The 15,447-nt window shown below is 40.1% G+C and overlaps 1 protein-coding gene across 1 annotated transcript in view; it reads left to right on the top strand.

The window, feature by feature from the left end:
- The first annotated feature begins 761 nt into the window (after positions 1 to 761).
- Positions 762 to 15,447, top strand: part of LOC122791460 — a 429,024-nt gene continuing 414,338 nt past the window's right edge. The window contains exons 1-3 of the mRNA XM_044059205.1: positions 762 to 914; positions 1,001 to 1,037; positions 1,163 to 1,267. Coding sequence (XP_043915140.1) covers positions 762 to 914; positions 1,001 to 1,037; positions 1,163 to 1,267 — 295 coding nt within the window. The remainder of the gene's footprint in view (positions 915 to 1,000; positions 1,038 to 1,162; positions 1,268 to 15,447) is intronic.

The raw sequence follows: 15,447 nt of genomic DNA on the forward strand, positions 1-15,447 counted from the left end.
GGTGTTGCCTTCAGTTTCTTCCACAGTGATCTTCTTACAGGCGAGCATGGAACTTGCTTCTCATATGTCTACGGGGGGCCTTGCAGACATCTGCCACAGATGATGAGGGGTAAACATGTCTGATTATTTCCAAAGGGCCTAAAGGAATTCCTCAGATCCTTGTTAGGGAAGAGGTGATGGCACCCTAAATGAATCCGGGCAGGGGTCCGAACCTCCACGTTTCGTCAGAGTGGACATCCTAGTGAAGAAAAGGCAGAAGACTAAGCATGTGATGTCAGCCCCCAGGGATCCACAAAGAGGATGGCAGGACTTCACTCAAGTCTTGTGCAATGCTTTGATGGCATTGAAGCCTTCTCGGAAGGTTTCAGTTCCTGCACCTTCTTGATCCTCTACCCCTAAGAGGGCTAGGGACCCAAAGTCTCTGAATGAGGACTCTGAGGCTGACTCCTTAGCCTATTCCTCTCAGTTGCCTTCACCTTTGGACCATGGGTCTGAGGAGGAGAAATCTGTCAGTCTTGAGTCTCCCCTTGGAGGAGCTTTCCTTTGTTGACACCTTCCTGTGTATAATGGAGCATTTGAAATGGGATTATTCTCATGTATCAGATGTCCAGAAAAGGTATTATGAGTTGCTACAAATGGACTCTCCTAAATCTTCAGCTGTCCCTCCAGTGTTTGCTGCTCTATTAGATACCTCCTCTGCTGTTTCCCTGGCGTAAGATCCTCAACCTCCAGCTTCTAAGAAACCTGATAGGTTCTATAAGATGCCAGATGCCTGCAAGTTCTTGTACAAGTGCTCTTCCTCTGATCCTGCAGTGATTTCAGTATCTACTGATAAGCCTTCTGGGCTGTTGCCTTCTTCCAAGCTACTTCCTTCAGATAAGAAATGTAGAGCCGCAGAGAGGATTGATAAAAAGGTATATACTTCGGCTACTTTAGCCTTCAGGACCATCAGTTACCAGACTGATATAAACAGGTACATCCTGCCTCTTTTTTTCCCCAGGTTGGGAAGATTGTTTCTGATATGCCTGACTCTGAGGGTAAGGCCTCAGCTCTCTCCTTGCTCAGTTCAGGTTTCCCATCACTCTATCAAATGCAGCTATGTCTTCTAGGGCTGCTGTGTGTAGCTCAGTGATGATGTGCTATTCCTGGCTTCTCCTTCAAGCCTTGCCAGATGATATCAAAGCAAAGCTTCAGGACGTTTTCTCGGATTACCAGAATTTGTTTGGTACTGCTGTGGATGACCTTTTTCAGACCTTACAGGATCAAGGTAAGGTTAGAAAGGATTTGAAGCAGATTTTTGTCTCGCCTAGTCCCAAGTTTCAAAGGAACTATCTGTGTAAGACTGCTTTTTTGCATAGACTGCCTAGACAGTCTTCCAAAGGTAAGAAGGCTACTAGGCAAGTTTTTTCTGATAAGCCTATTCAAACGCCCAAGCCCCAGAAGCAGCAATTTGACTGTCTGCTTGCCATTCTTCTCAGCCAGGTTCCCTTGTCCCTCAGGTTTTATCTTTCACTCACCCTCCCAATTTGGCAGCTGATTACCACAGACACCTGGGTTCACTCCATTGCCCGGCAGGTTTACTTTATGACCTGGAAGATCCTTCCCTCCTTTTCTGGTATTCCTCAACCCTGTGCAAAACAGCTTCATCATTTTCCAGGGGTGTTGCAGGGTCTGCTGGACCAGGGTACAATTCAACCAGGTCTGCAAACAGAGAGGGGCTTGTGTTTTTATTACAGGATGTTTCTGGTCCCCAGAAAAGAGGGGTCCTGGAGACATCTTGATCTTTCCTTTCTAAACACCTTTATTATAGTGCCTTCCTTCCAAATGCTCACTCTTCAGACTTTGTTTCTTCTGTTGCTCACCCAGGCCTTTCTGGTTTAATTGAATCTGGAGGACACTTATCTCCACATTCCTATCCACCCTGTATTATTTATTTATTTGACATTTGTTGACCGGGATAGTCTGACTGAGCTTGTGCCCTTTTTCAGCAGAGGCCCAAGGAGAAAAGCTCTACCAAACAAAATATATAGGATACTCACAGTACAAAATAGGTAAGAAAATGTGCACATTACAGGCTAAACTAGAAAATAGAAAGTAACATGCAAGTATATAATATGTAGTACAGATTATGCTAGAAATATACAAAATCACAAAAAAGCTAATATGAAAATAAGGAAAAAATATTTGAACATAATTGTACAAGTAAGGAAAAATTTTGGGAATGGAGGACATTAAAAAGGGAGGTAAGTAAAGAGGAGCTAGGTAGGAACAGTTACAGAAGAAGGAGAATTAAGGAAAAGGTCAGGAAAGGTAGTTATAGTAGTACGTTTGAGTAAAAGTGTGAGAGGAAGTAAGAGTAGGAGGAGGAGTAAATGACAGTAGAGCTGTGACTCATTAGAGCCCGAATAGTTTTATGGCCCCAGTGACTGTAAATAGGTTCACAGGTTGTTACAAGGCTAACGACCACTAGGGCCCTTACAAACCTAGACGTGCACTTCAAAATATTTGGGTCCCAAGTATCATATCGGGGGGGGGTGCATGTTAGTATACATTTCTTATTGACAGCCTCTGTCTAGAAAGGACATGGGGCCAAACCAGGGGTAAATTTATGATTTCCCATCCAGTTTGAATAGAGTCAGGGATGATCTCTGTTTTACATAAATAGGGAGCCCATTCCATAGTTCAGGGATCCTTCGGTACACAGATGTCTCTCCAGCACATTCTATTTATGTCACAAGTGAAGTTCAGATACCTGAATCTAGTGTTTCTGGTGTTGTTTATTTTGCACATGTGCAACAAATCCATCAGGGCTGGGTCTGAGGAATTGCTGTAAGCCAGGTGAAGATCCCCTCTCAGCAGTCTGTAGGAGACTGAATACAGATACAGAGGCTTTAGGTGATCAGCGTAGGATAGAGTACTCATGCCCTGAATTCACCTGGGGAGAAATCTTTGTGGGTGTTCCAACTGTTGTATGTGTCTGGTTAGATGCATGCCAGAGGGGGACATTGTATTCAATGGTAGGTCTGATAAAGGCCAAGTAGAGAGGTGCTATAACTTCCTTGGACCTGGATGCCATACTCTAAGTTGGGTGACATAGAATGATTTTCTTATCATCTTAGCTACATGTTGGTCAAAAGCCAGATTGCTGTCCACATATGTTCCCAGATCCTTTACTACTGGGTCGACTCTTAGGACCATTTTATTAATGGACTAATTAACTTGCATTGACAGTTTCCCAGAGGGCATTATAATGCATTTCTGGCATTGAGTTTTAAGTCATGGCTTTGGCACCTGTCATTTAACCCACTTGCAAGATGTTTGTGTATTGGGGGAACCTATAATAGCTCCAAATTTATAGTCATCTGTGAACTTAGTGAGCTAGAGGCCATTAATCTTGACTTCCTAGAAGTAGGTGCCACACAGGACTGGGCTTAGCACAGAGCCCTGGGGTACTCCACTAGTGACCAGTGTCTTGGTGGAGGTGGTCTCACCAATCCTGACTTCTTGGGTCCTGTCTGTGAGCCAGCCAGCAAACCAGTGAGCTATATAAGGGTTTACAAAAAATAACTCAGAGTAAAAATGATATAATAAATCCACAACTGGCCACAGAAAAAGTTTTTATTTTTATTTAAGACGCACTCTAGTGCTTCGGAAAACAGCCTTCCATGAGTAGGCTGTTTGCCGAAGCTCTAGAATGTGTCTTAAATAAAAAAAAGCTTTTTCTGTGGCCAGTTGTGAATTTATTTATAAAAGGGTTTAGACCTAGCACAGAGACCTTGTCAACATTGCCTGAGTGGGATATTGTAGTAAATGCCTTAGCCCAGGTCAGGATATGCTGTGTGCACTCTTTTACTCTCATCCATTGCCTTGGTGATCCTTTCAAAGAAGTCTACCAGGTTAAGTAGGCTTGAACTTCCCTTAACAAAGTCAAATTGGGATGAATCCAGTATCTGCAGGTTGTCAGTGCCCTTATTTATCACTTCCATGATAATTTAGTCCTTGGCTTTACATATTAGCCTTGTTAAACTGATGGGTCCCCTGGATCAGTTTATGGTCTGCCCTTGTGGAAGGGAATGTCTGCTGCAATCCTCCATTCACTTGAAATATAGCCTGTTTCAAGGCTGTAGTGGAATAGTGCCTCAAGTGGTCCTAATAGGTCATGTTTTAGACTGTTCAGGAGGCAACTGGGATGTTGTCAGGAACCATGGTGGCATCATTATTGGCTTTAGCAAGTGCTGCCAGCACCACCTGCTCCTGCTGGTAGCTGGGGAAGGTATGTTGGAGGGGATTTCACCTGGTGGAGCTGGGGGGGAGTGGGAGGTGAAGTCTGAGCTAAACTTATCTGCCAGTAAATTTGTTATGTCATCCTGATTAGTGGAAGTGGTACCATTCTCTACCAGTTCAGCATGCTGTTTTGTGTTACCTCTAAGGTTCTGGACACAGCTGAAAAAGGTTTTATAATTGTCTTTAGCCTGTGAGGTTATCCTGACTTCATAGGCGGCCTTGTTTGGACTTCATTAAACCTCCTTAGTTTCTTGTTTAAGTGTAAGAGAGAGCACTTGTTTTTAAATGAGTTGCTTTTCCTGATTTTGGCCATTCATTTTATTATATACCCTGTTATGTGTGGATTCCACCAGTGGAGTTTGTTTTGGCTTTATTTCTGGTAGGTACAGCAAACTGTGTGCAGCTATTCACGTTTGTATAGTGACTCTGTTCATAATTCTGCATAGGTAGCTGTGGTCTCACGGTTGGAGGAAGCCTTAAATTTTGACAAACTGTCATTTAATAGAATATAGTTTGCCTTTGAATAGTTCCTAACTATTACTGATTTAACTGGATTTTCTGGGTTGATTTTTACTTCAAATGAGACAGCTTTGCGATCGGAGCTCACTATTGAGGATGTGACACAGGAAGTGCAGTGCACATCTCTCCCATGATGGTGAGTACCAGATCCAGTATGGTTGATCCTCTGGTTGGAGTGTACACTATTACAGTAACACAGAGTGTTTGTGTTAATAAAGTCCAGGAAGCACTGTGAGTCTGAGGTAGTGTACATTTCCCTGTCCATAGAGGGATAGAGTCACCCATGAATTGAGTGCTTGGTTGGATGGTGAGCATTACAAATAACAAAAGAGAACTACAGATACCTTTGCTTTTTGTGTTTTCCTTGACAAGAACTTTCCAGATGTGAGAGGCAACATGTAAGAGCAAAGCAGACAAATTCCTAAAGAAAGTAGATTTCATTCAGCCCCAAAATGGTGTGTAGTAAGGAAGCTAGGATTGAAATGCCACAAAAGAAGAAAGTTTTTTTTTTTTTTTTTGTAACGTGGAGGTAGGAAGAGCTTTGTGTATGGTGGAAAATAACTCTGGAGAGGGGTGTAGTTGTCATTTAAGCAATTTGTCCCCAGTCTCCATTAGCAGATTCTCCCAGCAACCAGACTATACAATTGCTGTTACATTTGTCCAGACTGCCATATGGCACTCCCTGGGGCAAGCTTATGATAACCACTGACTGGCGAGTTCCTGCTGTGCTTTCAGACAGAGCTGTTAGATCCCCTCCTAGGAAAAAGCTCTGCTAGAGGGCTAAGTGTTCTCTGCATTGATATGAAAGCATCAAACATTTTAATTATCAAAAGCCAACTTTGTCAAATCTCAACACATTGCAACTGTTGGCCAACTATTGTGATACACTGTTAACCACCTTACATGTTACTTTTGGTATGTATAACATGATGATAGTAAATATTTATATTCATTCTAAGTTGCACGCAGCTGTTGGCCAACTATTCCACGAGTCAGCTTTCAGTGATTAAAGTGTTTTAGTCATTTGATATTTAACATGACCCCCAAATAGGAACTATAGAGCCAGCCTCTCCCTTGGAGAAAGATAATATGTTTTATTGCATCTCTTCATGGTTCCAAAGGGGATGGGTGATTTTTATTCCATCTTGTACCTTACTGACTTTAGCTGGCATATGTTGTTTACCAAAATCTGGACATTCTTCTGTTGTTACAGGGCACCTGTGTACCAGATGATCTGTACAGTGTATGGAATAGGTCCCAGGTTTATTCCTTAAAGTAGTCATTGTGCCTGTTCCTTCTTCAGAGAGAGGGAGAGTGGCACAGAGTTCTGTTTTCAGCGTTGCTTAATTCTAGAATGGATAGGTGATTTCTGCCTAATCTTCAATCAGGGTGACTTCAAATAGCACATCCAGGATTTCAAATTATTCAGTAGAGACTTTCCAGGAGGTCATGCACTTTCTGCCATAGAGAATCCAGAGTTACTGGAAATGATGGATGTTATTTGTCACATCTATAGTGATTGTGTGCACAGAATATTTCTTTGGTTCACTTACAGAACAATGTGTAAATGTTTTCTCTTTCTTCTGCACCCAGAGTATTTACAATGGTGCTAGCCATAGTGATGGAGACTTTGCTGGAGAAGGAGCTGCTTGTGTCTTCTTACTAGGATGAGTGCCTGCTGTGGTCCTATCAGTTGTCTCCAGTGTTGGTACCCCTTGCTTTGGACTTTCATTGGTATTGGTTCCAAGTGCAGTGAACCAGAAGCAGTGATAATTTTTTCTTGTCATAGAACAGAGGTGGTCTTTACATGGATGGAACTAGATACTGATCAGTGTCAGTCACATTTGCTCACTGTAAGGGCTGAGAAAATCATAGCCTTTGTAACCCGAGTCATAATGAATTTTCAGTGAGGGTTAGACAAGTTAGTTCTGGAGTTAATTTGAGGGTACCCATCCAGATATCCACATTCTGTTTGAAGGCTGATAATGCACTGCACTGCTTAATTTGCAAGGGCAACTTATTCCAGAGATAGGGGAGGCACTGTGTAATGAACATGTGTCTCTCCCTCTGTCCATCTCATTCATTTATCTGCTGGTTAAGGTTTAAGTCCTTCGTTTTGGTGTTTGCTAACTTATTAGACTTATGGAGATACAGAAGATCAAGGACAACAGGGCGTGTAATGATAAGTTAGGCAAGGCACAGATTACTCTTCATTCCCCTACCGACATAAATGTTCTCCAAGAAGGCCTGACACAGACAAATAACTGCTGTCAGAGCCATGGACTAAAACTAAATGCCAAGAAATGCATGATAGTATCCTTCAGGAAGTCATCCACCCCTGGTAGCTATCATATTGCCATTACACTCCTAAGACCTGACCCAGTAGTCAGGAACTTGGGGGCACACATAGACAGTAATCTAGCCTTTGACCATCACTTGTCTACAGTAGTGAGAAAATCATTCTAAGTTGTGCAACTTATAAACAAAGGTATTGCGTCGACATCCAAGGAAGTCATTGTTCTACACATATGGCATTCAGCAGACCTATCATTAGGTACAATGCCCCCTTTGGTATGTACCTTACCAGGCACATCCAACAATTGGAACATCCACAGAGGTTCCTCACTAAAATAATACAGGGTGTAATTAACATGTCCTATGAAGACCACCTCAAGGCCCTATGCTTGTATTCTGTCTCCTACAGGCTGTTGAGGGGAGATCTTTGCCTGGCATACAAGGCATTGTCAGACCCTACCTTGGTGGACCTCCTGAGTATCTGCAAAACAAACAGCACAAGAGTTACCCATTCTAAAGACTTAAACCTTGCCTGTGATATAAATAGGACCTGCTGGAGAGACAGGTATGTATCTCAGAGACCACCCCTTCTCTGGAACAGGCTCTCCATCCATGTAAAGCAGAGTTGCTCCCTAATCCAATTAATGTGTAACTTGAGCAATTGTATGGGAAACAGGAAGTTCATCCCTGGTTTTGCACCTATGTCTCTAATGGACACAGGCAGCCTATAAATGGTTCATCTCCCAGGCCCCTGTTTACACTTATCAAGGGTACGAGAACTTGTCAGAGATTTGGGATGCATGGCTAGGCTTAAAAAGGCCCTTGTGACCATTAGTCTAGTAAACACCAAATAACCTATGAAACGTTTATAAGATACAGAGTAAAGGGATAGATGTTCTACCTTCTCTTTGTCCAAGCTCAGGGTCTTTAATCCTGTAATTTTATTAGTTAGGAGTGGCAAGGGCTTTTCTGGTTGTTTGATATGTTGAGTGAGGTACATCCCAAAGGGAGCATTGTATTCTATAATTGGTCTAATCAGTACTGAATATAAGGAAATGGTGATATCTTCAGATCCTGATGATATACCCTGGGTTTTCAGCTGTGCTAAGTAGAAGGATTTTGTGACTGCAGTTCTTATGTGATGATCAAAGGAGAGGGAAATGTAAACCCAGATCCCTGACTACATTTTTGTTTCATAGTGTGGTATTGTCTGTGCTACATGCTGAGGGTAGGGAGTTGTTTAATGAAGCTATACTACAGTTCTTCACATTTATTTGAGCCCATTTTCAATACATCAGGGATTAACTAGGGATACGTTTTTTATGATGATACATGTGTTGGAGAGGGTCTTGACAATAACACCCAATTTGCAGTCATCTGCAAACTAAGTTAACACAAGATCCTGGTTCTCAGTCTGGAGATCAGAGAAGTAAGTGCTGAAAAGTAAATAGTCTAGATGGACACCGCTGATTATCTTCTAACTTTCAGATGAGACACCGGTCATATTAACTCTGTGTGTTCCATCTTTAAGCCGTCTAGCTTTCCATCTTACCACATAAGGATTTATATTTAAAGTATTTAGCTTATGTATAATGTCCATATAGGGTATGGTATTAAACACTGGCTAGGTCATGATATGCTTTGCGAACAGCTTGACCACTGTCAGCAGCCTTTGTGACTCTCTGGAAGATGTTAACTAGGTTTAATAGGGAAGAATTTCCTTTGACAAGCCAAATGTTTGAGAATGTAGCCTAATGAGATGTTATTACACACTCCATAGTTTTCCATATCAGGTCTATAAGGCTGATGGATCTGTAATTACTTTGGCCCATAGTAGAGCCACCCATGCAGAGGGGCATTACTACTCCAGTACACCATAATTCAAGATCAAGTCTTATACCTAAGAGTAGGTTAACAATCTGAGGAGAGGCACAACAAGGTCATGTTTGGCACTATTTATTAAACATCCAGGTATGTTTTCAGGACCCGTGGAGAAGGTATTTTTGATTGTTGATAGTACCTTCAGAACATGTTCTGTGTAGATAATTAAAGGTGTGTTGAATTATGTGATATCTGCAGTCTGACTAGATGTTTTGGAAGAGAAGTTTTCCATAAACTTGTTTGCTAATATATATTGCTGATGCCTGCTGCATTGGAGTAAGTGGTTTCATTTTGTATAAGTTCTCAACTTCGTTTTTCCTTAGTTTCCTCACACAGCTAAAGAATTACCTGTAAGTTATCCTTGGCCTTAGACTCTAGCCTAAGTTCACATGTTGCTTTAATTGCTTTAATAGAACTAATGGCATTTCTCAGTTCCCTGACAATGTGTTTACACTATGTTTCTACAAGAAGTTTTGGATCTACTATTTAATTTAAGGAGGTTTTTTTGACAACGTATTGAATGTTAAAATCTTAATTCAGATCCCTGAAATGACTAAAAAAAAAGACCAGAAACAGGAGAACAGCTGATGTCGAACATATCTTTTCTTCTTTAAGGCTGTATTTTATTGTTTTACAGGGTGGGGAAGCACCCCACAATACCCAAACTTGTATATACCAACTCCTAGGTCACCATACCTCAAAAAAAAGTAGTATTCAGAGGAACAGCAATTTCAAACTTTGTATATTAATCTGTATTTTCAGTCATTCAGTTTACCTGTTTCAGGACTCTCGTTAACACATCTTGGAATTTCAAATGGTTGCAGTCTTTCTCTTGTTATAAAGTTTATTTATGTTGGTGGGTCACAAGGTTGGTTTGTTTTTGAATTTCCTGTTGCTTTTGCTCTGGTTGGGACTGCTAATTTTTTTACAGTTATGTAAGTGGGTGTTGAAAATCCTTTATGACGCTAACTACTGTGTCAGTGTCTAAGCTGGTGCTGTCATAGATGAATTTTGATGTTTTGTCATATAATTGTATAAGGTTCCCATTTGAAGTCTTTAAATTCAGATATGTTGGTTTCAGGTGCTTTGGAGATTTTGAAGGCAAATGCCATTAGTTTAAATCTGACGTAACATAGAAAGTCCAGGAGGAAAGTACATGTAGAGGAAATATTTATGAGAACCAGATTTAGAATATTATATCTTATGGTGATTTTATTAACTATCTGTTTGAGAGAATGTTTGTTAATTCCAAGAATATCTGGGTGTACTTTACATTGGAGGTGTAGGTTCCAAGAATTTCTAGGTATACCTTACATTGGAGGTGTAGGTTTTCAGTTAATTGTGGGGTAGTTCTTTTAATACTTACAGGAATTTAAAGTGATTGTTTCAGCACATGGAAGGTGTGCTGTTGCTGGGTATAAGTTGCTAGTTGCCTTATTTATGATAATCTGGACATCTTTGAGTTCTGTTTATAGGTCTCTAGGAATCTGTCTGGAGGTGGTGTGATCCTTGACATGACAATGCTACCACAGTAATCCTACCGTAAGGCCAGAAGTCTCGATAGCACAAAACCCAGACATGGAAGGGAGTGTTTCCTTTACCTTTAAAGCAATTGTCAGTAATTACACAAACATAGATATGTTCCAGATGCAAGAAAGTCTAAAATCAGATAGTGTTACTGAGACTTCTGACTTTGAGAAAAGACACTTCAATACGGTCCGTGTTGGGGTTTACTATGTTGGAATGTTCAGTTATCTGGGCAGTTTGTTTAAAAATGCACTATGAGGGCAGCAAAGACTTTAGCAAGTACACAGAAGCCTTTGGGCAGGAGTTGCAGGCCATCCCTTGAGAAGCAAGTTGGACTATCAGTCATGATTTCTGATGCTGATACATACTGTACCCCCTAGAATGATGACAGCTATTCAGAGGCAGTCATTTTTCTTTGTACCTAGGCATCATTCTTGGTGAAGAAAATACTCCACTCAGGACCAAAGTCTTACCTGCATTTGTCACATGCTTGGAAAGTTTGGTATTTTTCTCTGCCCGTCACTCAGGGTTTGGCATCTCAAGTCATTCACTTCCATGTGGACCAGAAGCATGTTGTGGTCATATTTGCCATGAGGAATGGTCTTTAGGGCCCTTGTAATTGTCAGGGATCCTGGCACACAAAAGGCAACTTGACTATATCCCTGTATCTTTCCAGCCTTGTGAGTGGAGAAACTGTATGCCTAAGAACTGTGCCATCAATTATTAAAACATTTTGTTAGACTCTTCAGGAATAGAAGTTTTGGAGCAATCTGACGCTTGGTGACTCAGTGCTGAAGGTGTGCATGAAGAAGCTGAGTTGGAAAATTTATGTTGAGAACTGTTCTTACTAGTTCTTAGCGTGTGGCATTTTAATGTGTTTTTGTTGAGAATGTGGTGGAGATGAGGATGAAGGTGTGAGTGTATCATTCTCATTCTGCAAGGTTTTGGGGAAAGTTAAATATTTGTAGCTCTCAGATAGTTATTTTTGTTAAGTAAAAGTTCATTATCAATTATCATAGGTTAGTTTCTACACTGTCTGAGGACACCAAGTACTACAAGGATGACAACAGAAAGGAAAGAAATTCGCTAACCCTCCATAATGTTAATTGCTTCAAATAGAAGTGTACCAGTAAAATAAATGTAACTAAGTAGCTTAATTTAATTTAAATTTTGGAGACATGCACCAGTTAAACCATCTGTAGGGGACTATGTAGGTTAATTCTAGTTTGTGGAATAGTGCACAGGCTAAACTGTTTTAGGAGTATGTGCTTTTATGGGAGATCTACACTGGAATGTGAATTGGAATTTACTAGGTGAAGGATGGCGGCTTGAGAACTGCAGACTACAGCAGATTGCTTTAATAAGAGCAGCTTCCAGGGTTTCAGTGCTGCTGCATCCAAGTGACCAGTTCTAATTGGCTGATAGAGCAGTGGCATGATTCCACAAACAGAGGGGAGGAACTCGTCTGAATTAGAAGTGAAGCTGTAGTTCAAGGTGTCGATTATTGACACATAGCGCAGCATAAGGGAAATCCACTCATAGGTGAGGTGGCCAAATTCAAAAATTTTTGGTGAATAGCAGGACCGGCCTTTGGTCAACTGGTGCCCTAGGCAAATGGGCTCCACAGCGCACCCTCACCACCCACATCCTGGTCTACCTACACCATCCAAATTACTGGAAAAGCGCCCTACTAGATGGCGCCGCCTAGTTGGCCTATGCCTAAGGCCGGCTATGGTGAATAGTCAAGATAGTAAGCAAACAATCAGATCAAAACACCTTCATCTATATAGTGAACCTTGCAACTCCACTGAATACAATGCAGCACTGTGCAGGAATACCAAATTTTAAACAAGTGCCAAGGATTCAAAAAAATCTCTTAGAATTCAATAGCCAGTAGCAGTTACACTTAAAAACTTCCTCCAAGCAATCAAAACTCTTTAACTTGTTTGGCTGCCTCTTCTATAACCACAAAGAAAAAAAAAAAAAAAAGAAACCAGAATTTAATTCTAACAGCTGCACCATTTAAATAGTGAACTACACTGTACGTATTACCTGGAATTTATTGCAATAAGAACTTAAAAGAGCTTAAAACACTTAAACTAGCTATTATAGAATCTAAATAAAAACTATGATTTTATTTTTATTTAATATTTGTTGGCCGGGAAAGTCTGACTAGGACAGAGCCTATTTTCAGTGGAGGCCTGGGGAGAAATGCTACAGATGCATGTCTTTGGAATGTGGGAGGAAACCCATGTGAATGCAGGGAGGACATGCAGACTCCACACAGAAGGCACCCCAGCTGAGAATCGAACCGGAGAACTTCTTGTTATGAGGCAACAATATTAACAGCTGCACCACTGCGCAGCCAAAAATAAGTTAAAACTGATAAAAAAAAATAAAAAAATTATCTGACAAAATCAAATCAGATAAAAACGCTAAAGTAACTTAAAATTTGTTACAAAAAAACTAAGAAGAAGCACTTATCCAGTTTTGCAAAGCCAGGAAATCAGCAGCAGTAAAACGAGCATCAAGGATTAAAAAAAAAAAAAAGCAACTTTCATTTCTCGATAGCCAACAGCAATTACATGTATAAACTCTCTCTAAGTAATCAAAATTCTTGAACTAGCCTAGCTCTTTCACCAGAGAAAAAACAAGTTTTAGCTGAAACACATACTAAGCTTCTCGGAGTCATTATAGACAACCAACTAAAATTTGACCTACATGTATTCCAAAGTATTAAGAAAACTCATCAATAATTTGGTCTGTTGTACAGAAATAAAAGGTTCCTAACTGTCAACTCACAACAGACACTTGCCCAGGCTTACCTCCTCCCTAACCTACTATATTGTTCTCAGATCCTAACTAACCTTCAATCAAATCTTCTCATAAAATTTACAAAGCACTTGTAATAAAGTAGCTAGAGTCAAATCTTATAACCCTCCTAGGTCACATCACTGTCTTGCCCTTACTTCTCTGAACTGGTTAGAATTCCCTCACCATTCTCAACTTACCCTAATTCACTCCATCATACATAAACCCCTCTCCTGCCCTTCTATCTCCACCCTGTTCTCCCTCTACACCCCCCCCCCCAAACCCTAAGAAGCTTTGATCAATTGCACCTGAAAATTTCTAAACCTAAGAGCTCTTTTGGACAAAAACTTTATAGCTATATACCAGCGCTTTCATGGAACAAACTTCCCTTGTCTTTACGAAAAATAAATCAGACACTCATTACATCCGAGTGACGCCTCCAGGTGCATCTGCAGTTAACTCCGACTGACAGCTCTAGGCGTCAAATATTGCTTGTTCATATTTGCATCAATAATTCCAAAACCATGCAATGTACAAGGCTTTAAAATATTTCATCTTAAAGCTTACATAATGGCAAACTCAACTTTGTTAATATTTGACCTCTCTCTAGTGCAGGTAAAGAGATATTAACTGTTGTTTTTATGATATTAATTTATATAGATGTAATTGTCACATTTTTCTAAGTATCTAACCAACCAAGAAACACAGACAGAACTCCTTAGCCTCATATGAAAGCTCTCAGCTAGACGAATAAAATGCTGCTGACACTGTTTAGTTGCTGAGATATTGTAAGTTGTTTGCAGTGTATTACAAACATAATAGTTACTGCGTTTACTATGACTTATAAAATTCCATTTAAGACTTAGAACCTAAAGAACACTACCACTATAAAAAATAGCTTGTGCTGAAGGGTTTGCCATTTATACTTCTTTCATAACCCTTATGGTTCCAGAAATATGAACATTTGTTTGAAATGTGTGAACACAATTTGATTCTGTCAAAAGGTTTGGGCTCCGCCCATTGGAAGTTACAGTGCAAACTTCCAGAGCCCCATTGGAGTGAATGAGCTCTAAAAGACTACCTTAATTCTACTTGGACCTGTTATTGCAAATATCCCACTTGAACTCGTTTACATCTTTCCATATTTCCCTCTCTTACTGTCTTCCTGCTGTGCTTTTTACTCTATAACTTGTCATCATTTCTGATTCTCCTAATCCCAAAACTCTCAATATTCCCTTCTCATTCACTTCCTACATACCCTCCTCATTAACTTCCTTTTCTCCTCCCCCCGCATTCCTAACTTTCATATTTTTTCCATTTCCTCTAACATACCTCATTCAAAACTTGTTATTCATGCTTAATCCCCTATTGCATGATCTCCTCCCATCACCTAATTAACTCTCTATCAACTAGATTTCCTCCATGCACATTACTACACTTTTATGGCTTAAAGCTTTTCTTGAACCTCGGGTTTATTTCCGAAATCACTGTAAATTGATGTGTATAATTCTTGCTGTAGCTGTATAATCTCCATTTATTACTTATATCTGCTACTTTTGCTTCTCCCTAGCCTTTCTGCTCTGTGGTAAAAGTGTGATTATTTTTGCTTAGGGTATTTATGCACTCCTATTATCCTACTATTTTTCTTCCTACTAGTTATATTTTGTGTACCTTGCTTGCCATTCTGAACTTTGATAAAAAAAAAAAAATGTGTGCTTATTCTCTGCTTAGACTAATTATGTATGCTACTGTTAATCCTATTAGTCATTGTAATGAAATAACTTGTACTGTGGAGCTTTTCTCCCCTGGCCTCCGCTGAAAAAAGGCTTTAGCTCAGTCGAACTATCACAGTTAAATGTCAAATAAATAAATAAACTCTAATAGCTATTCCACTTAAACATCAAACTGCAGTGCAGCTATTAACTAGAATTTGTCAAAATAAGAGCTAAAAGAGCTTGAAACACTAACCCAGTTGTTACAGGGTTTAAATGACGACTGATAAACAAAATAACTTAAAACTGATAAAAACAAGGAGCTCAAACTGACAAAATAAGTTAAAAATTATCACAAAAAGTACTTGAATCAGATAAAAGCTGCTAAAAATAATTTAAAACTGATAAAAAAAGCAAA

Source organism: Protopterus annectens, chromosome 17.part0 (assembly GCF_019279795.1).
Source record: "Protopterus annectens isolate FY-2018-M chromosome 17.part0, PAN1.0, whole genome shotgun sequence".
Classification (NCBI taxonomy): Eukaryota; Metazoa; Chordata; order Ceratodontiformes; family Protopteridae; genus Protopterus; species Protopterus annectens.